The 23,320-nt window shown below is 33.6% G+C and overlaps 1 protein-coding gene across 3 annotated transcripts in view; it reads left to right on the top strand.

The window, feature by feature from the left end:
- The window catches only part of GRM8 (glutamate metabotropic receptor 8), a gene marked incomplete at both ends in the record, with an annotated part of 756,700 nt that overhangs the window by 477,974 nt on the left and 255,406 nt on the right, over window positions 1-23,320 (top strand). For all 3 annotated transcript variants that reach the window (XM_079711601.1, XM_079711602.1, XM_079711600.1), the window contains one exon: window positions 1,043-1,243. In XM_079711601.1, coding sequence (XP_079567727.1) covers window positions 1,043-1,243 — 201 coding nt within the window. The remainder of the gene's footprint in view (window positions 1-1,042; window positions 1,244-23,320) is intronic.

Genomic DNA, 23,320 nt, shown 5'->3' with positions numbered 1-23,320 from the left:
TTCAAAATGAGAATGTTGGATTATAACTAATTATACACCATCTAACTTCTAACATCAATTTTATCTTCCATTTTTAATTCTCTGTTTCTATTACATGTTAAATGATAAAGGCCAAGCTAAAGGTAATCTCCAATGCCAGTTCTCAGCCCTAAATATACCTAAAAACAGGTATAATTATTCTGAATGACATTCATTTTGAGAGCTCTACATCTTTTATCTAATGTACAGAAAGATGACTATAGTTAACAACACAGTGTTGTATACTTGAAAGTTTCTAAGTGATTGGATCTTAAAAGTCCTCACCACAAGGAATAAAAAAGGCAACTATGTGAGGTGGTGGATATGTTAACTAACCTTATGGAGGTAATCATTTCACAATATGTATGTGTATTAAATCATCGTGTTGTATTTATTAAACTTACACAGTGTTACATGTCAATTATATATCAATAAGCTGGAAAAAATTAAACAATAAAAACAAGTAAAAAGTTGAGTTCAAGAAGAAAATAAATTGAATGATTCTTCTGAAGATAAGCAGTTCATCTAAGGAAATACTGTCATTTAATATTTACAGAAAGAGTTCCCAAACAGAGCACATTCTAAACCAGGACAGACATAGGATGGAGGGGGAGATCTTACTTTGGGCCACTCATTAAATGATGCCCTTGGAGCTAAGGTGGATGAGAAGAACAACAGTCTACACATTTTACTTAAAAGATCAAATCACTACCAAAATGCTAGGTAATTACCAGCATGTACAGTATAATAGAGCTCATAAGGTAGAAATGAAGATAATGAAACTAAATGTCTTTTACTTTATATCATTTTGTTGCTAATAAAATAGTTTCTGTTCTTTCACAATAAAAAATTCAATACCCAGTTTAAAAACCTGACTCAGTAAGTATAGGACTAAAATAATCCAGAGTAAAATCAAATAGTTTTGTCTCACTTATGTGTGCCTCAAATGATGAAAATCTTAGCCCTCATGCCAAATTTTTAGTGAAATCTAACCCCAGTTAATGGTTTCCCTTTTCTTTTACAGGCCTGGAGCGAATTGCTCGGGATTCATCTTACGAACAGGAAGGAAAGGTCCAATTTGTAATTGATGCTGTGTATTCCATGGCTTATGCCCTGCACAATATGCACAAAGATCTCTGCCCTGGATACATTGGCCTTTGCCCACGAATGAGTACCATTGATGGGAAAGAACTACTCGGTTATATTCGGGCTGTGAATTTTAATGGTAAGTCACAACTTTTTTTTTTTTAATCTAAATACTTTAGAAGTGACAGGGTGTGTTTTTTCTCCCTATATTTAGAGTATACTCAAGCAGAGTGGAAAGCACAGGATTAGAAGCAGTTCCGCTTTTAATCAGAAGTGTGAGTTTTTCCACCTGCTTTTAAATCTCAAACATATTTTTTTTGGTGCTACCATTAATCTGCTGCTGCAAGAAGCAGAAGTTAAAATAAGCCTCTATCAATCAAAATATCGCTATTTCAGAAGTAACTTAGGAGACTCATTTGGAACCACTGACAACAGATTAGATTTCTTTGAAAATGTTTTGTTAACGCCGTTATTAAAAAAGGAATTGTAGACATTTTGTTTTGAAACCTATTTTAAGCATTTTAAACAGAAAGATGACTCGAAGAGAGTGGATGATTTGGAGTTGCTGTATATTTACATTCTAAGGGTGCTGTGTTAAGTTTCTGCATCTTCTTTTTCATTGTATTTCTTTCAATGATTGGGTCAGTTTGAAGCAGTGAGCTGCATCGTGTAAGGTAGAACTACATACAATCAAATGTAGATGAGATTTGCCTACTGCAGAAGCAGAAATGCTGCTTATGTGAGTGTCACAAGAAATTGGTACAGAATATGCTGGATTCATAGTGTTCGGCTGAGAATAGCCAAATTGCTTGTCTCAAGTGATGGAACTATTGAATTCTGCTGTTCTTTCATGAAAGTTGTAATGGTTGCTGCCCATGACTTTGACCATTATTTTCAAATGAAATGATAGAATGCTCCTAGCTGTCTAATTCTTTCTGTTTGGCTGTAATCCACACAATGGACATGCCTCCGAGCAGGACACATGGCGCTGCACTGTCCATCATAATACACCCCAGTGACCTAAGCTGCCAGCCTTTCTCAGAAAAGCACAAGGTCATCTTCAATTTAGAATTCAAGTGGAAACTTCCTTCTTTTCTTTGTTCAGGCAACGTGAGACACAATTTGGTTTACATTCAACACAAAGTATCCTCTTTTTCACCAGAATTCTGGTGAAACATTACATAACATAATTCCTTTTGTTAAGAATATAAATAGTAAGGGGAATTTGAAAATAATTTTCTTACAATTATTAAATGGAGCGAAAGAGGAGTGTTACAATACAAGTGTTACGATACAATACGTTATTTACCCTAACGTGAGGTTGGGGAGCACTTTATTTATCCAAATTGCTAAGAAGTGGGAAGAGGAATGCAAATGAATATATTTTTTCATTAATTGAAGCTATCTCCAGAAGACAGGGAAGTCTTTTAAAGAAACACTGGATTAAAGTATTCTAAAGTTGAATTATCAATTTCTCTCTTAACCATAGACCTAACCCTTCCTTGATGACTTTAATTATTATACTATACTGTAATATAATGATGCTGTTAAAGACTGCTGAAAAAGTCATAGTGTCTAACGATTATTAAGACAATTTGCCTCTAGAGTCCAATGATTTTTGAGTTCTTCTGTCTACTTTTTATAGTTTTTTTCCCCTTCCACATTATCAGACTACTGTTGCTGTGATTGTTTTTTGGACTGATCCCTTCCATAATTTGCTTCTTTCAATCTACCGCGGACACAGAAACACACATAAAATTTCATTAACTTAGTCAAGAGATATTTATTGAGCACATAGAATGTGGTAAGCATTATGATAGGTACTAAAGATATATTACTGTTAAAAAGAGTCAAAACAGACATGTTTCTTGGGGAACTTAGATATCAATCAAATAAGCACACAAAGGTTTAATTATATAATCTGCAATGAGTATTGAAAGAAGAGGTGTGTTGGACTAAAAGTTTATAACAGGGAAATATGTCCCTATTCTAGGGAGTTAGAGACAGCTGGAATCTGGAGATGAGGGTCAGAGACAAGGGTAAAGCACTAGACAGGACCAGATAGACCATGAGATGTCTTACAGGTCATTCTTAAGATTTGTTCTTCATCTTGAAAGCAGTAGGAACCCACTGAAGCATAATAGGACTGTGTCTGATATAAGAGTAAGTGTACTCCAGATGAGGATCATGGAAAATACATGAATTTTAGTGTATGAACTTAAAAGAGAATCTCTCTGAACTCCTTGGAGATTTATTTTGCAAATAGCTTGAAATTTTTCTGTGTCCCAATAGCTGGTAATAATAGTACGGTTATAATAATAGAGTAAGGGACCTGAGCGTAAGCAGATTATCATGGTATATATAATTTGATTTTCAGTAATTTTCAGGATGTTTATCAATTTTTTGATTTCATTTTTGGCTTACTGTTAGTCTTCATTTATTATTAATACCTTGCCTGTTTCTGATTAAAAAAAGGCACATAGGGCTCTTCAAGTAGAAGTACACCATCAAAACCATTGAAGGGGGAAGAAATAAATTTAGTAACCAGAATGAAGGACTACGTTAAGTTCTGAACTTCCTAAGCAGCTAAAATATAAGGGGACATTCAATGGAATGTATGTTTCATTACATGAGAGAAGCAAACTTACCTATTTCTGAGGAGAGAATGAATTTTCTTACAGCCTAATAAGCAATGTTATTTAACAAAATTTTACTTGGGAAGCTGGAGGGAAACAAAGGCCTGCCTTTTAAGATTACTTTTATTGCTACCATTTGAACAAAATGCTATTTCTATAAATTTTTTAAATGCAAAGATTTATCAAAAGAAAAACATAAAATAAAGAAGAAGAGTTCAGATTTTTCAGGTACTTAAGCAACAGTGTCAATTCCTTACTCTGGTGTGTCCTATAGGCAATAAAATATTAATACTGTACATCTTGTATAGAATCAAAGATTTTTCTGTTGCTGTGAGAACCTTATGCATCATAAAGAAAAAGTGTTGGACAGAATTCCAGAGACGTCTCCTTACTTTCTCTATAGTTGAGCAAGGCAGGGTAGGCACAGCGGCATACTAATCAGGGTTGTTTGACTGTAGGTAACAGAAACCAACTTAAGCTTGCTTTAAGCTAAAAGGAACGATTTATGAGGGTGTGTCAAGAAACCCCACGGCAGACTATAGAAAGGTCTAAGAAAAGAAGTGGTTATAAGTACTAAAACCTCTCAGAAATCCAAATATCCCTCTGTCTGCTTTGTTTGGTTCTCTTTATATTGGTTTTCTCTGTGTCTAGGTCCACAGGGTAGGTAGCAGGAGACCATCTACATTTCTAGAATTTAGTTGCTGTTTGTTCAGGACATGTGCTAAGATTAACATATATGTATTTTAGGTCCCAGTTCTAACTTCTTGGAAACTTGAATCTCATTAGCTAAACTTAGGTTGGATGTCAGACCTGTTCCAAATTATCAGTGACAGGGATCAAGTAAGTACAAACTTAGTTGTCATGAGGCACTCCCAGTGGGTGCAAGTGACATGGGTGAAAGGGACATTTAGGAAGCTTCTATCATTGACTTCGGGGGAAAGTTTAAACAGTGAGCAGTGAGCAGAGAGGGGAAAACCTGAGAAAGGGGTGATGCCGTGGTCTCTGAATCTCTTTGCCTCTCTAGGTGGGTGAATTTTTGTTAGGCTAGAGGACACAATTAAAATCATATAGAATTTGTGGGAATCTGAGAGAGGAATCAATTTTGGAATTATTTAATGCAAACCTTCATGCTGTGATTGAATTCCCTGAATGAAGCAGCTTCCCTAAACTTACAGTGAGGTAGTGGTCTAACCATTTCAATGCTCAATATTCTAAGAAACATACCTAAACACTTGCCTGATTACAGAGGCTGATATAGAGATGGAATTTAGCAGCACTTTCTTTTCTTTAGAAACCTTATTGATTTTAGGGACTTAACTGCAAATTTTCCAAATATCCAATTTTGAGAGTCTCTGAACACTGCAGACGGTTTTAAAGCAAATTTCTTCACGTAAAGTACCTTTAAGCTATCTAAAAGAAATAAATACTGCTTAATATTAGGAAATGCATTACAAATGCACTAATAAGTCAAATAAGACAATGAAAAATATAAGATTCTGTAAAAGCATTTGATTAAAATATAACCCTCATTTCTGTTACAAGTACAAAAACAAACTAGAAATGGAATAAATGTTTAACGTGATAAGCACATCTCTCTCAGCCTATAACTGGTTATATATTTATAGTTATTCCTATTACAGAGATGGATTAGTCCTATTAGCACTATTATTAATATTCTATAAATTTTAACCAATGTGATAAAACAACAAACAAAAATAAGAGATTACTACTAAAAAGGAAAGAGTATTATGATTATTTTCAAATGATTTGATCTCAAGACAATAAATTGAAAACTAGAAGTACTTACTTTAAGATGATCAAATATAAAATTAATATTAAAACATTAAGAACTTTCCTACATACAATGTTAGGTATCATTGACAATTATGGGAAATGAGACTCTTTTCTTTGAAAAAATATATAGAAAATATCTTGGAATAAATTGAGCCAAAAAATATTAAAGACATATGAAGACAACTTTATTGAGAGACATCCCTTGTTTGTAGACAGAAAAACTAATTAGAGGAAACATGTTAATCTTTTCTGAATTACTCTGCATTCAGGCTTAGTATAGTTCCAACCAAAATGACAAAGGAGTATTTTCTGGAATTTGAAATAATATTTAAAATTTTAATTGTGAGAATAAATGAGTAAAAATAACTAAAATGATTTTGAAGAAAAAATATTCCTACCAAACAGTTAACATTTAAGCATAACGTTAATCTATAATAATCAATCCAGCATGGAACTATTACCAGAACAGACATATGGTAAATAGAACCAGATAGAAATAGCCAGAAATATCAATATATAATAATAAATAAATCAGTTTGTACATGTATTTGTATATACATACATGTGAACTTATGATGTGATAAAGATGAGTTAGAACTCAGTGGGAAAGGAATTTTATTCATTGATTATCAATTTACAGTAAAATCAAGTGATCATGATTTCTCCCTATAAGAAAGTATAATCCATTTGGAATTTATTTTAGAGTTAGGTGAAAAGGGGAAGCAAAAAAAAAAAAAGGAAATGTAGAAGATGGTTCATCTTTTAGATGGAAGGATTATACTAAAATATTCTAAACACTGAAGTCTCTTCCAGCTCTATATTCACTGCAGATTATTTTAAAGATAAAGGTATATTTTTAAAACATAGATACCTATCAGTGTTCTTACTGTTGTTGTTTTTTTAGTTGTTTGTTTTATGAATCATTCCTTTAGCCCACATACATTTTATTGAGAATCTTACAAAGTATCTAATAATTTTTGATGCTAGGCATCAAAAATACAAAGATTAATAAAATGTGGTTCTATGAGTTTTCAAATGTCATAGCTTAACAGAGGAGAGACACAAACATGTTACCAACAATAATTCAATTTGATAAGTGATATGATAGAGGGATGGCATGGCATGTACAAACCCAACATAAGGCTGAGATTAGGAAACTACATAAGGGGGGCTCAAAGAATACAACACAGAGAACAGGTGACATCTGATTTAAATGACAAATAGAAAGTGACATTTCTTTAAGTGGGCAAGATGGGAAAAACTATTCATGGCAGACAAAACAGTTTAATAGTAGATGGAAGACAGGCAAGAGTATGCGTTCTGAGAAAGTGAGCATCCACAGTGTAAAAATTCAAAGGAGTGACGTGGGAGCAGCCTGGAGATGAGACCAGCAACATGAGCTAGGGCCTGGTTAGAAATCCCTGCCAAACTCTGATGTTTGACTGTGACACAGGGAACTGAAGTTTTCTGAGCAGGACAGTGAAGTGCTAGGATTTGTGTTTTAGAAAAATAACTATGGCAGCAATTTGCAGACAGGAGGGAGAGATTGAAGACAGGGATGACAAGTTAAGAGACAGTTCCAATCATCTCCAGAAGAGAAGAGTGCCTGAAATGGGAAAATGAAAGTACAAATGGAATGTAAAGAAGTGAAAGAGGGAGGAAGGGAACAAAGAATCATTTCAATGCTGGCCCTGTTCTAGACACTGTGCTTTGATTAGAAGCCAGAAGGTTTTGAGAAATATCTTTACTTCCCCAAATGATCTTTCTTTGTAACTGTTTGTGAGAATCCCATTACTAGAGCCATTATTTTTTTGCGTGCATAAATCATTTTTATTTAGTGTTTTCATTTTCTTTTTTTAATTAATTTTTATTGGAGTATAGTTGCGGTGTTGTGTTAGTTTCTGCTGTACAGCACAGTGAATCAGTGATACATATACATATATCCACTCTTTTTTAGATTCCCTTCCCGTTTAGGTCACCACAGAGTCCTGAGTACAATGTTTTAGCATATATACCATTGATGAAATTGGCTTGACACTACTTTGTTTTATCCACCTTTATAAGTATAAAATGAGACATAAAATGCCAATATATGGAAAAACTGACATAAAATGTCAACTGTAGAATTTATGATGCATAATATCCTTGTGATTAGATATTACTTATTTGATAAATAGAGATGAAGCAAAGTCAAATGTGATGAAGTGGTTCTATGTTAACCTTAAAGATAAATATCCTTTTTGATAATTACTGTATTTGAAATAAAATTTAGAAAATCATTATTAATAATTTGGAAGTACATTATATAATTCTTGATGATAGAGGTTTGCAAGTCATGAAGTAATTCCTGGAAATATTTATACATTTAAAAGAAAGTGAATGGCATGTGCAACGATATTGAATTTGTAGAGATAAATAAACAGACTGATTTGAATTAGGTAATATTTCAGTTTCTGATTAAGGACACTTCAGGCTGCTTATAAAATATTAATCCTACAAATGAAACCATCATGAAATTTAGCAGCATAATTATACTGGCCTCTGTTTTCTGAGTAAGTTGATAAACTGTGGGAGTTGTTTTTTTTTTTAATCTTTATTGGAGTATAATTGCTTTACAATGTTGTGTTAGTTTCTGCTGTATAACAAAGTGAATCAGCTATATGTATACATATATCCCCATATCCCCTCCCTCTTGCATATCCCTCCCACCCAACCTATCCTACCCCTCTAGGTGGACACAAAGCACCAAGCTGATCTCTCTGTGCTATGCAGCTGCTTCCCACTAGCTATCTACTTTACATTTAGTAGTGTATATATGTCAGTGCTACTCTCCCACTTCGTCCCAGCTTACCCTTCCCCCTCCCCTTGTCCTCAAGTCCATTCTCTACATCTGCATCTTTATTCCTGTCCTGCCCCTAGGTTCATTCGAACCTTTGTTTTTTAGATTCCATATATATGTGTTAGCATACAGTATTTTTCTCTTTCTGACTTACTTTACTCTGTATGACAGACTCTAGGTCAGTCTACCTCACTACAAATAACTCAATTTCCTTTATTTTTATGGCTGAGTAATATTCCATTGTATATATGTGCCACATCTTCTTCATCCATTCATCTGTCGATGGACACTTAGGTTGATTCCACGTCCTGGCTATTGTAAATAGAGCTGCAATGAACGTTGTGGTACATGACTCTTTTTGAATTATGGTTTTCTCAGGGTATATGCCCAGGTGTGGGATTGCTGGGTCATATGGTAGTTCTGTTTTTAGTTTTTTAAGGAACCTCCATACTGTTCTAAGTATAATTTCTTTTATAGTCATGAAGAACAAGGGCTTTCACTTCCTCCCTTAAGATATAAAGACTTATGTGTGGACCAAGATGGAGACAGCATCCTTCAAAGCTTCAGGCAAATCAGTGGAGTTGCCTTAGTTCTTCCTTGGATCCTACTCAACTTCACCCACTGCATGGGTTTCTTTTACTCCTTCTTTATTCTTGTAATTCATGAACTTCATTATGTGCCAAAAATTAGGGATAAATGATAAGCAAACCCAAGAAACAGATGGGGTGCCATAGGCTCACTAACTGTGGGTTAAGTGTGGGCATTGGGTTTAAACGGGGGATGCAGCAGTGAGCCTTGGATGAAGGATGGGGACAGAACTGAAGGAGCAGAGAGGATCTGAGGTGGTGGGGAGTTTCTGCAGGAGTTCACATTTAATGGTTTGTAGTTATCATAGTGATCAGAAACACAGACTTTATACTCAGGGTTTGAATCCAGTTTCAGCACTCACTACTTTGTGACCTTGGTCAGGTAACAAAATCTCTTTAAGTCTTTGTTTCCTCATCTATACAATGGGGATGTTAATAGTATATACATTTTAGAGTTCCTGTGAAATCTAAATATAAGGTGATAATATATAGAAAGTACTTAATAAGAAATATACTCTATTATATGTAGAGGATACTTTATCAATAGAGAATTAATGAAGTTAGTACTTGGATCACCTTATAAAGGTGATGAGATGAGTGGGATGGGACTGAGAGCTTGAAAACAAGACACGTTGGAAAAGATGCTTCTTCCAGGGCACCAATCAACAAGGTTTCCCCAGCAGTGTCAGCTTCTTAGATAAAGGAACAGAAACGTGAATATTTTTACAACCTTCTCAAAGTACATGACAAAGTATATTACTGCTGGTATTGGCATCTGATGAGTCTAGGGTAGATCAAATGGGGCTCGTTCTCTCACTGTTTCTTCTGTTTCCTTCAAAATTATGTACTTTTTTAATGAAAGAAAGTATTTGTTAGAATAGCTCCCATGTTATTAAGGGTAATTATTTTCTAGTGATATTTTGCTTCAGAAATAATCTACCTGAAAATTATAATGGAGACTTGATTATTATTCTCTTTAAGGTTATTAACTCTTATAATTACATTAAAGTTTAATCAAGAAGTTAGTTTGAAAGTGAAGGATATGAATGAGAAAATTATTTTTAATTCAGGTGCCTAATTGTTACACTTTAGGGATTTGGGTTTTGAATGTATTAAATTTGGTCTTTTGAATGTATTAAAAAATGACTATAAAATAACTTTTCTTTTGAACCATATAAATACCTTTGTAGCTAAGTTAAGGGAAAATTATCAAATATAATTAAAAAAAACTTATAGAGTATATTTATAGCATTTATTTGTATATGTCATATACATCCATTCAACAAACATTTATTGAACCTTTGTTATGTATTGAACTGTGCTGTTTGTATTTTATCCCTCTTCCAGTTCTCACTTCTCCTTTTTCTTACTTCATATTCCCTTAGATATTAAATTTCTTTTCCTCTTCTTTTGTCCTCTTTTCTTGCCCAGTGTTTCTCCACTTGCTCTTGTGATCATTCAGTAATCAAGATAGTAGCAGTGGGTAAGAGTATGAGCTTTTGAGTTGAAACAGAGATGAACTAAAGTTGTAACTCTCGCACTTAGGTGGAGAGACCTTGGATAAGCCACTTAAATTTTATAAACCTCTATGTTCTCACCTTTGCATGGGAGTAATAATCATACCTACCTTGTAGTGTTATTATGAGCATTTAATGAGATAATTCACAACTCCTGGCAATTGTGAATAATCAATGAATGACAACTATTATTTTTTCCTCTACCCCATGACAAGAGTAAATCTTCTGCATATGTTTACTGGGTTTCAAACATACACACATAAATACCCCCCCAAATACACACTCATTCACATATGTTCCCTTACACACCTTAGATTCCAAAGCATCTGATAATTTTCTTAAAATCAGTAATATTGTGTTATCTGAAATTAACTTCTTATTTCTTCAAAGCTTAACTCATCTATTCTCAAGGTTGAATAGGCTTTTTTGTTCACTTTTTCTCTCTTCTCTTTTAATCACCTTCTGAGCCCTTCATTTTTTATTAGCACTTTAGGGTGAGATATAGGAATAAGAGGACGTAAAGCCCATTCTAATACATTTTGCCTTGAGTAAAATGACCTGATAGGTAAAGAGGTGGAGGCTGCTGCTTGAAATAGTGTTCACGGAATGTGTACGGGAATATAACACACCTACTATGTTAAGAAACTTGTTGGAAACTCACTTAGACATGGGCTATAAAAGAGACATCTATGACTTGTGCAAAAAATTTAGCTGAAGGTCATTGTTTGCAACCGGCTGGACTAGAGGAAACTGTTATACCAGTGCACAGCCCACTTGAGTTGTCCGTGCCTACAGAATAGAGAAAAGTGGACTCCGCATGATAGAATTATTTAATAGCCATAAGCCCTATCATTTAAAAAAGTAATTCAAATAAAAATGACAGTGCACATTTTGGCAGGTAAAAGGGATGTGGTACAAGTCTCCCAGAAGGATATTTATCAATTCCTACCTTACTTGTAATCCTTAATCCTGCTTAAGAAAGCTCTAACTTTCCTCAGATCTTATGTTTTTCTTTGCCGGCTGTTTAGGTTATATAGACGTCCCTATGATTTATATTAGCTCACTGAGAAATTCTAACCTGTTTAACAATACATCCAAAAGGCCATTCCTCCCAGCTCCTTTAAGCTCTCTTAACTTCCTTTTCATTCTTCCCTGTCCTTATATAAACCACAGGCTTATGTAAAAATGTATATGCCCTCATTGCAATTCCCTCTTTGCTTCAGTCAAAACTTCATGAAATGAAGAACCATGTTTATGGCCTTTTTTTGACTTTTAAAAAAGTATAACATATATATAGAAAAGTGCAATAAGTCTACAGCTCCATGAATTTTTACAAGCTGAAAACACCTAACCCAGTATCCAGAACAGCCAATCAAACCCCCAAATCCCCAACTGGCACCTCAGAACCTTACTGTGCTCTTCCAGTCAGTACACATCTCTCTAGGAAGTCACTGTCCTAGCCCTGAACAGCACAGACTAGGGTTGCCAGCTTTTGTGCTCATATAAATGAAATTCCATAATCTGTACTCATTTATGCCTGGCTTCATTTCACTGTAATTTTTGATAAAGAGGAAGAAAAGCACATTCCCACCATTATCTCTCTCTATTACCATAAGATTCAATTATTTAATTTACTTTATTACATATTAAGAATTTAATGTTTAAAGCCTAATGAATTATTTTATGAAATAATAACATTTAATATCTATTAATGAGGTTTAAAATATAAGAAAATTTAAAATTTTAATACAATACCTACAATTTCTTAGAAAGTGGTAAAAAATATTACTTCCAATAATATTCTCATCTTGGTCATGTTCCCATCATTTAAAAAAAATAATAGACTGTATCTTTTAGAGCCATTTTAGGTCCACAGCAAAGTTGAGGTGAAAGTACAGAGAGTTCCCATATACCCCCTGACCTCATACACACAGCTTCTGCCACTATCAGCATCCTGAATCAGAGTGGTACATGTGTTACAGTTGATTAACCTGCATTGACACAGCATTATCATTCGAAGTCCATAGTTTACATTAGGATTCTTGATGTGCATTCTATGGGTTTTGACAAATGTACAATTATATATATATTTCACCTTCCAGGAAACAGCATTCTCATAACTGTTTCAATTTTAATCAACAGCATGAAAAAATACTCCTAATTCCATCAGCCTCAGTCCTAGGCCCTGAAGAGAAGGAACTTATGCTCTTCCAGCTGGTCCTCTAGGATAATTCCTAAATACCCAAAACATCAGTGTAGAACTTAGCAAAAGGATTTTAGCATGTAATCCTTTTATTTTACCAGGAAAGAAAACACATTTGCTTCCCTTACTTAGCTATCAATGACAATATGTCAGAGCTGTCACAAATTCTAGAGTCAATAAATTCTAGAGTGCTCAGAGGCATTTGAGAAAACTGCAGTGTTCTTGATTGCATGTTGCATCCATTTCTGGAAGTAAGTGACATCTGATTTTTCTATCCCCATGTTTATCTTTTGAAATAATATTGGCCCTCTGTAAAAAAAAAAAAAAAAAAAAAAAAGCTTCAGACTGACATTTCAAGAATTAGTTGAGTATATCTTTCTGATCCTACTAGATATGCTTTAACCCAAGCCAAGGAGAGAACTGATACTTTTTATACACAGAAACTAGCTTCTGGTGAAGGAGGGGGAAGTCCTTTTTCCATTCTTAAACACTGTAATTAACTAGTAGTTTGGGGTGAGAAAGTTTTTCTTTTCTTCTTAAATACGGTCTATCTACATAGGCACAAACTATCAGATATTGTTAAAAAATAATGAGATTTTTATTGCAATGTTTGCATAATACTTTTTTTTTATACCTTTACGGGTGTGCTTCATCAGTTTGAACCATCTTAGCCTTTAAAGTTGGCTGTAAATGCAAAATTTAAACGATACTACTTTGGGCAATTATATGCTAATATATGAATAAACAAATACGATTTCATGTTGGATTTTCTTTCTTTTCAGCATTACTTGAAGTGATCTTTTGGCTTTTGAGCATGATAGCAATCTACTTCACCGGTATTGAAGCAGAAAATAACCAGTTCATAAATTTTCTAGCAATCTCCACACACAAAATGTTTATAGAAATAAAGTAACATATTTAGCAAACTCAAGGATGGTTTTAGCTGAGCACCTTTAAGTCCTGCAACAGATCTAAGTAGAAGGTGAATTTCTAATACCAAGAGCTTTTAAGTGCATGAGTGCACACACACACACAGACACACACACACCCCTCTCTTTCTATAGAAATAGAGGAAGTGAATAAAAAATAGTAAAATGATATGATGGAAAGAAAGAATTTGTTTCGTTGCCAATGTCTAGGTAAATTTTCTAACTTTATGGAGACTGAGTAAGAGTAGAAATTTTGAATCGCTTCATATCTCTGAACAGGGACTTGGATAGACCAAATGACATTTGAGCTTGTGTTGACTTTGGCTGGCATTTACTGAAAATGTTTTCAGAGTCAGTTCACTACCTATATTATTTTATTATTTTTTAATCTTAAGAATTGATAAGAAAAAGAATCAGAAATATACAGAGTACTGTGATCAACATCCATCTTCTTTACTACATTCTTAGACCACCATAATTTCGCCATGATGTGGTTGCAGATTAGTGTAATGTGCTATTTTAAAATCTTAGCGATCTACTGCAGAATTTAGACCCTTCGGAAAGGCCCTGTTGTGAGTTTAGGTGATCTGTGGTCCCGTTTGATAGCCCAGTGGCTGTGCTAGGAGATTCAACCTAACATAAAAAATTAACCCTGTGTATTTCAAGAGTTCTTTGAAAAATTCCTGACTAGCCTATCCATCTCTATCATTTGATTTGAATTAGTGATAAAATATTAAATGCCATTATTCAGTGATAGTTCTCTAAGGTTTTAAATACATCCCTCTGTGGATAAGGGAATATGATTACTTAATCACTGTGATTAAAAAGACTTTTCATAGTTTCCTGGCAAAGACAATGATGTCACAAATACAAATAATTCTAGGGTGGGTTCAGATCACTTCACTTAAAATGTACAGCAGGAAGGGTCAAATAAAATGAGCTATATGCTGTTTAGGAAAAAAAAATAATTGCTGAAAACTTCTGTGTATTGTTTTCTGTCCTCATCATAGACTCTGAATTGTCAAAATCCTATTAGAATTTTAGGTAAAAAATAATCTTTTCATTTGGGATTTATATTCAAACAAATGTGTATGTGTAAAGATGATAAGCCTCTAATAATCATTCCCCACGTTTCCTTATTTTGTATCTCACTGAAAGATTTCTTTTGATGATAAATTTATCCGTATTAAGTCTTTTTAGTGCTAATTACCTTGAATTCCACCGTATTACAATAACAATCCCAGGCATCTTAATGCTTTCCACTTTAAAGTACTTTCATATATATTCTCTCATTAGCCCTAACAGTCTTACATGGGAGGGCAAGTAAGTAGATGTTATTACACCATTTGACTACAGAGATTTATAAAAGTTAAGTAATATCTTCAAGACTTCCAGATACTGAATCAAGGAATTGTGAGACTAGACCCAGAATTTTCAATTCTATGTTTAGTGCTCCAAGTTTCAAAGGAGCTGAGATAGGACATTGCTTTGAAGGTAGCCTATTAAAATTGCTAAATCTGCATACATTCATCAAGTTATTCATTCAACAGATTACTACATGCCTACTATGTACTAGTCTTTATCAGGAACTGGACCCGCAATGGTGAGTAAAAGAGAGTCGCTGCCCTCAGGAAGATGCAGTTTAATAGGGCAAGCAGTCAAGTAACAAGCAACTACAAAATGTGAAGTATTACAATGCTAAAATAGAAAATATGGTGGAAAAGGGAGAGTGGGACTGTAGGGAAGATGGTGAAATCATCAGGAAGGTGGTGATATTTAAACTGAGACCCGAATTATGAGAAGGATAAGAGCCTAGGAAAAACCTGGTACAAAAGCCTCAAGACAGAATAGAGATTTGTGTCACTATCATGCTAAATGCTTCCCTTCTGTCTCTGGAGTCACAGACCTTTTTACTGAAAAGTATGCTATTTCCTGAAATTCTTGAAATGGCACATTATCTTGTAAACACTTTGTAGAGACCCATGGAAGCCCATGCAGCTATTCTCGTAGGATTTATGGTCCAGGTATGTCCTCCATGTGAGCCTGCACCGCACCCCACTGTAGTTGGGAAGTACCGTTTTTAAAAATGTTTTCTTTGAAGTTCACGTTGTGAACATGATGCTACTGAATGTTGAAGAAATATTTTGTCTTGCAAATACTTCCCAGATTATAACAGCAGCAGCAGGGAAGTATAGCACAGCAAACTACATCAGATAATAACTAGTCACGTTTTAATTTTCGAAGATTTTAACAACTGCTGTGGGCTTATAGGGAAAATAAACGTTCTCCACTCTGTATCATCTAGTGCTCCCCAGCCCCCAAGGAGGAGGAGGTTGATTTGGATGGGTCAGATGTGAAGTTTGCCTGCTGTGCTCCTGAGAGGGGTCATCTTCTGGCTAAGAATGAGTGGACAGGGCTATCGTTGGAGCAGTCCCTGAAGGATGAGCAATAGACAGGAGCTGGGATGCTCTCTCTAAACAGGCCAGGCCATCTAGCTTTTGCACTGTGGATGTGCTTTCTCACATGTGGCCACTGTCCAAAGATCACTGTTTTAGTCTGAGAAGGCCTGGGGCACGTTGGCTTAGTTTGACTCAAAATTGGGCCCTGCTTGTGTAACTGGTTCATTTTCTTAACTAACGTAGAGACAAGGAACTCTCCATTTTCTCCCCTGGTTTATGAAGTTCCACCACGGAGTTTGAGGCCAAAGTCACAGCTAAGTAGCAAATCAAATCAAATCAAATCATAAAGTACTTTCTTTTGCCTTCTTTATGCATATGTTTCCTTGGAGACCTCCATAGGAGGATTGGTTAAACCAAGACAGGACTTGGGTGTACCTAGTTTTTCTATCCAAATAATTATTCAATGCAAGTCCTTTAAAGAGTCCCAAATTGAATTTAGGATACAATAAAGTACATACATACATGCATAATGCAAACACACATACATGATATAGAAGGTTGTAATAGGTATAAGAAATATCATCATAAGACAATCTTTAATTGACCCCTCTCCATTGTAATATAAACCAGAAAATTAAGAATGCAATGATAACAAGAAAAAATAAAGAAGCCACACAAAACTGAGAAGCAGAGGATGGCTTTTCTGTTGAGTTTTGAAATTACAGTTGAGTGCAATTCTTGCGTTTAAAATCCCAGTTTGGCATTTTATTCAATCACATTGGCTTCCCTTCTTTTTTTCTGGAATTTTCAATGGAAAATATGAGGCTGATACAAATGCTAATATTTATTGAGTCTGTATGATCTTCCAGGTATATTTGTAAGCATTGTTTGTGTATTATCTCATTTAATCCTCAAAACAATCTGAAGAAGTAGGAACAATTTTTATCCCTGTTCCTGCAGATGAGGAAACTGAAACACATATTTAGTTCACTTACCTAGTAAAGTGGTGGAACCAGGGTTTGAGCCCTTGAAGCCTTAGCTCAGAGTTGCACACCGAATTACTATGGCGATTACTGTGATTATGGTAATTACTACATTAATTAAGGTATACCACCTCTAATGATAAGTGCTATTGCAGAAACAGGGGAAAACTTGTTAGTGAAAAAACCATGTGTCTAAAAGAGAAAACAAAGAACCTTTATAATTTTGATAAAACACTGGGACTCACGGAGTCAAGTTAGTTCTCTGTGACTACACAGATTATGTGAAACAAAGTGAAAATAGCAAATGAGCAGCAAAAACCAAAAGAAAGTTGTTTCCAAGAGTTGGAAGACAATGAATATAACAAATATGAAGTCAAGGTAAATCTTTTGAAAGCTCGTTACAATCATATATGAGTCTTGTATATTAACACCATGGGTTTCTTGAGGCTGGGAAGTGGGCATTAAGGTTCCTGCCAACCTAGTAATTTTTACTTAGTGAGCTTCATTGAGGTAAATTATACAGACAGTAAAACCAACTAGTTTTAAGTGTACAATTTGATGTGTTTTTTTATGAATATATACAGTTGTATAACCACCACTACAGTCATGGTCTAGAACATTTTCATCACCTCAAATGCTTCTTCCTGCTCCTTTTCAGTCAACTCCTTCCCCACAATATCATTCCCTGGAAGCCAGTGGTCTCCTTTCTGTCAGTATGTTTTTGCTTTCTTAAAAATTAATATGAATGGATCATATATTTTGAAATTTTTGTGTCTGTTTTTTTCCACTTAGCATAAAGTTTTTGAAATTTACCCATGATGTTGTATTTATCAGTAGTTCACTGCCTTTTTATTTTCATGAATATATCACAATTTGTTCATTCATCAGTTGATGGAATTTGGATTATTTTCAGCTTTTTCCATTATGAAAAGAGCTTCTAGGAATATATAAGTACAACTCTTCGTGAGGACGTATGTTTTTGTTTCTCCTGGGTAGACACTTGGGACTGGGATTGCTGGATTGTATGGGAAGAATATGTTTAACTTTATAAGAAACTGCCAAACTTTTTTTTTTAAGCGACTGTACCATTTTGCATCCCTAAGAGCAATGTATGAGGGTTTCAGTTACTCCATTCCTCTTCAACACTTAATATTGTCAGTCATTTTAATTTTAGCCATACTAGTGGGTATATAGTGATTTCTCATTGTGGCTCTAATCTGCGTTTCTGTGATCACAAATCATCTTTGTATATTTTTTCATATGCTTATTTGCCATTTTTATATCTTCTTTGATTGTCTCTTCAAATCTTTTACTCATCTTAAAAATGAATTGTTTGATTTCTTGTTATTGAGTTGTAAAAGTTCTTTATTCATTCTAAAAACAAGTTATTTTATATATGCGTTTGCATATGTATACAAGTATATAATTGTGTTATAAAAATATTTTCTCTTTTTATTTTCATAATGTTGTCTTTTGATAAACATTTTTAATTTTGATGAAGCCCAACTTATCAACTTTTTCTTTTTCTGTCCTAGCTAAAAAAATCGTGTCTAACTCAAGATTACAAAATTTTTCTCCTGGAAGTTTTATATTTTTACTTTTTACATTTAAATATGATCAATAGAAATGCAGTTTTAAAATATGGTATGAAATAAGGGCTGGTTTCATTTTTTAAAATATGGATATCCAATTGTTCTCCTAACATTTTTTTTGAAAAGCTACCCATTTCCTGTCGAATAACTTTATACTTTTGCTGAAAGTCATTTGAACACATATGCATGGGTCTATTTCTTGAATCGTGATCTTGTTCTATAAATTTATAAGCTTATGATTATGCTAATACCACACTGTCTTGATTACTATAGCTTTATATTAGGTCTTGAAATAAGGTAGTACATAAATTCTCTTTGTTTTTATTTCTAAAAATTGCTTTGCTAGTCTATGCCTTTTGCATCTACATATCAATTTTAAAATCTATTTGTCAATTTCTAAAAAAAAAAAAAAAAAAAACTCCTGCTCTGATTTTGATTGGAATTGTGTTGAATCTGTAGGTCAGTTTGGAGACAACTGGCATCTTAACTACATTGTCTTCCCATCTGTGAACATGGTTTTTCTTTCCATTCATTTAGATATTTTAAAATTTCTCTCTACAATGTTTGTAGTTTTCAGTGTAAAGGTATTGCACATATTTTGTTAAATTTACCTCTAATATTTCATATGTTAGATAGTCTTGTAAGTGCAGTTATTTCTAAATTTCCATTTCTAAATTACTGCTAGTAGAAAATTGATTTTTATATGTTCACTTTCTATAAAGCAACCTTTATTAACTCATATTTTATCTATTTTTTGTAGTTTCCTTAGGCTTTTCTACATAAACAATCATGTTGTCTGCAAAAACAGTATTACTTCTTTCTTGTCAACATGTATGTGTTCTTCTTCCTGCTTTGTAGTATTAGCTAGGACCTTCAGTACAATGTTGAATAAAAGTGGTAAAAGCAAGCATCCTCTTTCTCTTAGTCAGAAATAATTCTATCTTTTACCATTTAGATGTGTGCCAACCTGGATAAATATAGAAAATATGAGTGATATAAACTAGCTGCAGAAGAGTATAACATATGATACAATAAAATATTATAAAACATAATATTATATAAACATTAATACATATTATATTTTTAAAGACACAAACGTGTATATAAAATGAATAAAAACATACATAGGAATGATAAATACCTGGGTTAGTGGTTATCTCTGGAAAGCAAGGAGGAGAGGAAGAGGGGTTGGGAAAAGTTCATAATTCTTCAGTTGTATTTGTGTGGTTTTATTAATTGAAATAAAACTGAAGGAAAGAGAAAAGAACAGGTAATATTTACCCAAAGGAAGGAAATAGGAAGAACTTCATAGGTCTTTAATTAGCATCATGAGAAATGTAATCATAAAGAAATTGGAAAGAATACTGTAAATACTTTTGTTGGTGGGTAATGAAAAATAAGATTGGTTAATATGTTGGCATCAGAATATGGATATTAGTGAAAACCAATTAGAATAATTTAGATTTGATAGTGTAGGCAAAAAGGAGCCATTGTAGTTTCTTGCTGTGTTACTAGGCCTTTATTCCTAGTAAGTTACCATCAAATGGTTTATTTGGTCTTGATTATAAAATCTTTATCAAAGCAAAAGAGTGAAAACAATAACAACAGCTGACTATAGACAGGTAATCTGTCTCTGAAAAAGTAACATCAATACATACGATTATCCTCTTGTAATCAAGTATAGTCATACTTTGAAGGTTAGCTTTTATCATTTTTTTCTAATTCACAAGGATTGGGATATTTTGAAAAATATGACTCAATTCTTCTAAATTTTTCTTTTGATGTTTTCCATGGTGAATTTAAAAGTGTATGTACCCCATCTATTTTAAATAATCACATTAAAACTCATATCATTAGTATTTTATGATAAGGGCCTCTTTGCCACTTCAAGAAGCAGCAGTTCCTCAGCTTTCTTTAGGGAAATGAATGTGTGCAAATAATAAGAGAATTTTCAGAAGATGTAAATTTACTATCTATTTCTGAGTTGCTAATGAATTACAATTAAGTATTAAGTAGAATATATACTGAATATATAAAATATATTCTGAATTGCTTTTTATTTTGAGGATGACATTTAATTTACTCTTTGGAAGGAGAAAAGCACAGGATAAGAGGAACAATCTTGTGAAAATTCAGTTTACAGGAAGAAATTCAATAATCATGAGTTAGGGAGAATAGGTTTATAAGCAGAGGTTGTACTATGGAATAGAATCAAAAAAGAATGAAATTTCACAGCTATGGTTTGCCATTACAAAAGTTAAAAAAATAGCTTTTCATATTTTATGCTTAGTGTTAATATTAGGGAAAAAACCCCAAAGCATACAAAGGTAATAATTACCATTAATGAGTATATGCAGTTTAGTGAATGATTTCAGTTTTGGACCACTTAGAGCTCTTTGTGGAAAATCCAAGTGAAGATATTTATGAGGCAGCTGGACACACCCACACAAAGACACATACACATGAGTTTCAATGCAGCAGAGAGATGGGAATAAATATATCGATATATCGCTTTATGGACAACAATGGAAACTGTAAATGTTCTGATGACAGGACCCATGTCTTATGTTTTTGTTTTTTCCCATTGCACTTGACCTATAGCAGGGACTGAGAAGTGGTTATTGAATAAATGACATAAAGATCATTGAATCTGTATAGTGAAAAATTCCAAACTCAACAGAGTGAAAAATAACATTGCCAGAGAATTTGTATTTTTTTCTTTCAAATTATGTAGATTCCTAATGTATTTTCTAAATCAGCAGCATTCTCAAACACTTTGGTCCCAGCATCTTTTACACTTAAAATTATTAAGAACCCTCAAAAGCTTTTGTTTATATGCATTGTATCTATTGATTGGCCATATTAGAAATTTAAAGAGTTAAAAATTTAAAACATTTATGTATTAATTCATTCAAAAATAATAATAATAAACCGATTACGTGTTGATGTAAATAACATTTTGATGAAAACAACTATTATAAAAGAAGAAAAAAATTTCTGAGAAGAGTAGCATTATTTTACATTTTTACAAATCTCTTTAATTTTATGGATTAGTAGAACATGGCCTTCTGTCTCATATCTTTTGCACTAAATCTGTTGCAATATGAAGTTTTAGGTGAAGAATATTAAAAAGAAGTCCGGTTTCACACAGATACATAGTGGCAGGGAAGATTATTTTAATAGCATTTTCACATTATCTTTGATACTACACCAAAACTTGACAAATATTTTTTCATAAAAGATAATTCCAATATACAATCTGAGACTATAGCAATAAACTTAAAATCCATTGGTCTATGTGGTTGTTTGATTGAATCTTTTAACTAGGGAAGATTTTGAAATTTTTGGATAATATTGGTTCATTGAGTTTATATATCTGTTTCAAATGTTGGAACATTTTATTATATAATAGCAAAACATAATGTCTGTTAATATCACCACCAGTATAATCAGAAAAGTGATCCGAAAAGCCTGATTAGATTTGTGGAAGATATAAATTTTCCAAAATATTAATTTTCACTCGAAAGCTAAAGTTTGATCATTGGCCAAAATTTCTAAGTTTTTCTTTAGTTAACATGTTTATTTTGTTCATTTTTGTGAAAAAAATCTTCCACACACACAAGTCTTAATAAATGTAGTTTATCTATCAGTAGACTTTTCAAGTAAAAATCATGTGCCATCAAAAGGTGGCTAGTTCGGCTCACAACTGAAATTGTTTAATGCTACCTCCTACCCCTCCCCAAGTCAAACATCATCTGTCAGTCTGTAAGAGAAGTGCTTTATGTGCACTTTACATTTCATCATACAGGATATTAAGAAGATCTTTACTCCAATCAAGATTTTTAAAATCAATAGATTTTACTGCTTCATCAAGGCTATTCTCAAGTGAAACTAGCAATTTTTCTTTAACTGCGAGTGTGTAGCAGTGGAAGATATACTGACACCTAGTATAGTTTAGCTCCTGTGCCTTCTTCATGGTAAGAGGTCAGCAGTTTTACCCACCATCACTTTTTGTTATCATCAGGGCAAATATCAACATGGCGGGAGAGACAGATACAATTTTAATATTACTATGAAAACAGTTTTCACCTGGTGAATCACCTGAAAGAGAACACTAGGGCCCCATGGGCTACACTGAGAGACACTCTTCTGAATAATATTTCTCCATAAGTACTGTTGTGTGAAGGAGGAAGAAAAAGCTATTGTAAAAACATATAGGCAAACTATACTGTTACAGAAGCAGCTCAAATATTTCATTTGAAAATGTCAGTACCCTCACTTGGTATAATTTCTTTAAGGAATACCAAGGTAGAGAAAATGTTATGTTTAGCCATGGCTGGATTTCCTCTCCATTTTCACTCCAGGTATATATATTCTTTCTTCCTTCCTTCCTCCTTCCCCATGCTCCAACTTTCTTTCTTTCCCTCCCTCCCTCCCTCCCTTCCTTCCTTCCTTCCTTCTTTCTTTCCTCTCTCTCTCTCCCTCTCTCACTTTCTGTAAGATTATGATTGAAATCTAATTTAGTATAGTTTAAAAAACTTGTCAAAAGTGTCAGTGTAGGTTATGATATGAAAAGTGAATAACTTTAATAGCACATGCACTGAAAATTAATTTCTGTTCCTGGGACATTACCCTGACATTCAAATATTTAAAAATGAAAATGGCAAAGGTTTTATTGGATCTGCATTACAGTACATTAAACTATAATATCTTTATACGGGAGAATGATTTTTTAAA

This window comes from Hyperoodon ampullatus (assembly GCF_949752795.1).
Source record: "Hyperoodon ampullatus genome assembly, chromosome: 9".
Lineage (NCBI taxonomy): Eukaryota > Metazoa > Chordata > Mammalia > Artiodactyla > Ziphiidae > Hyperoodon > Hyperoodon ampullatus.
The sequence above is the reverse complement of the archived record's forward strand: the minus strand, read 5'-3'. Positions and strand labels throughout refer to the sequence as shown.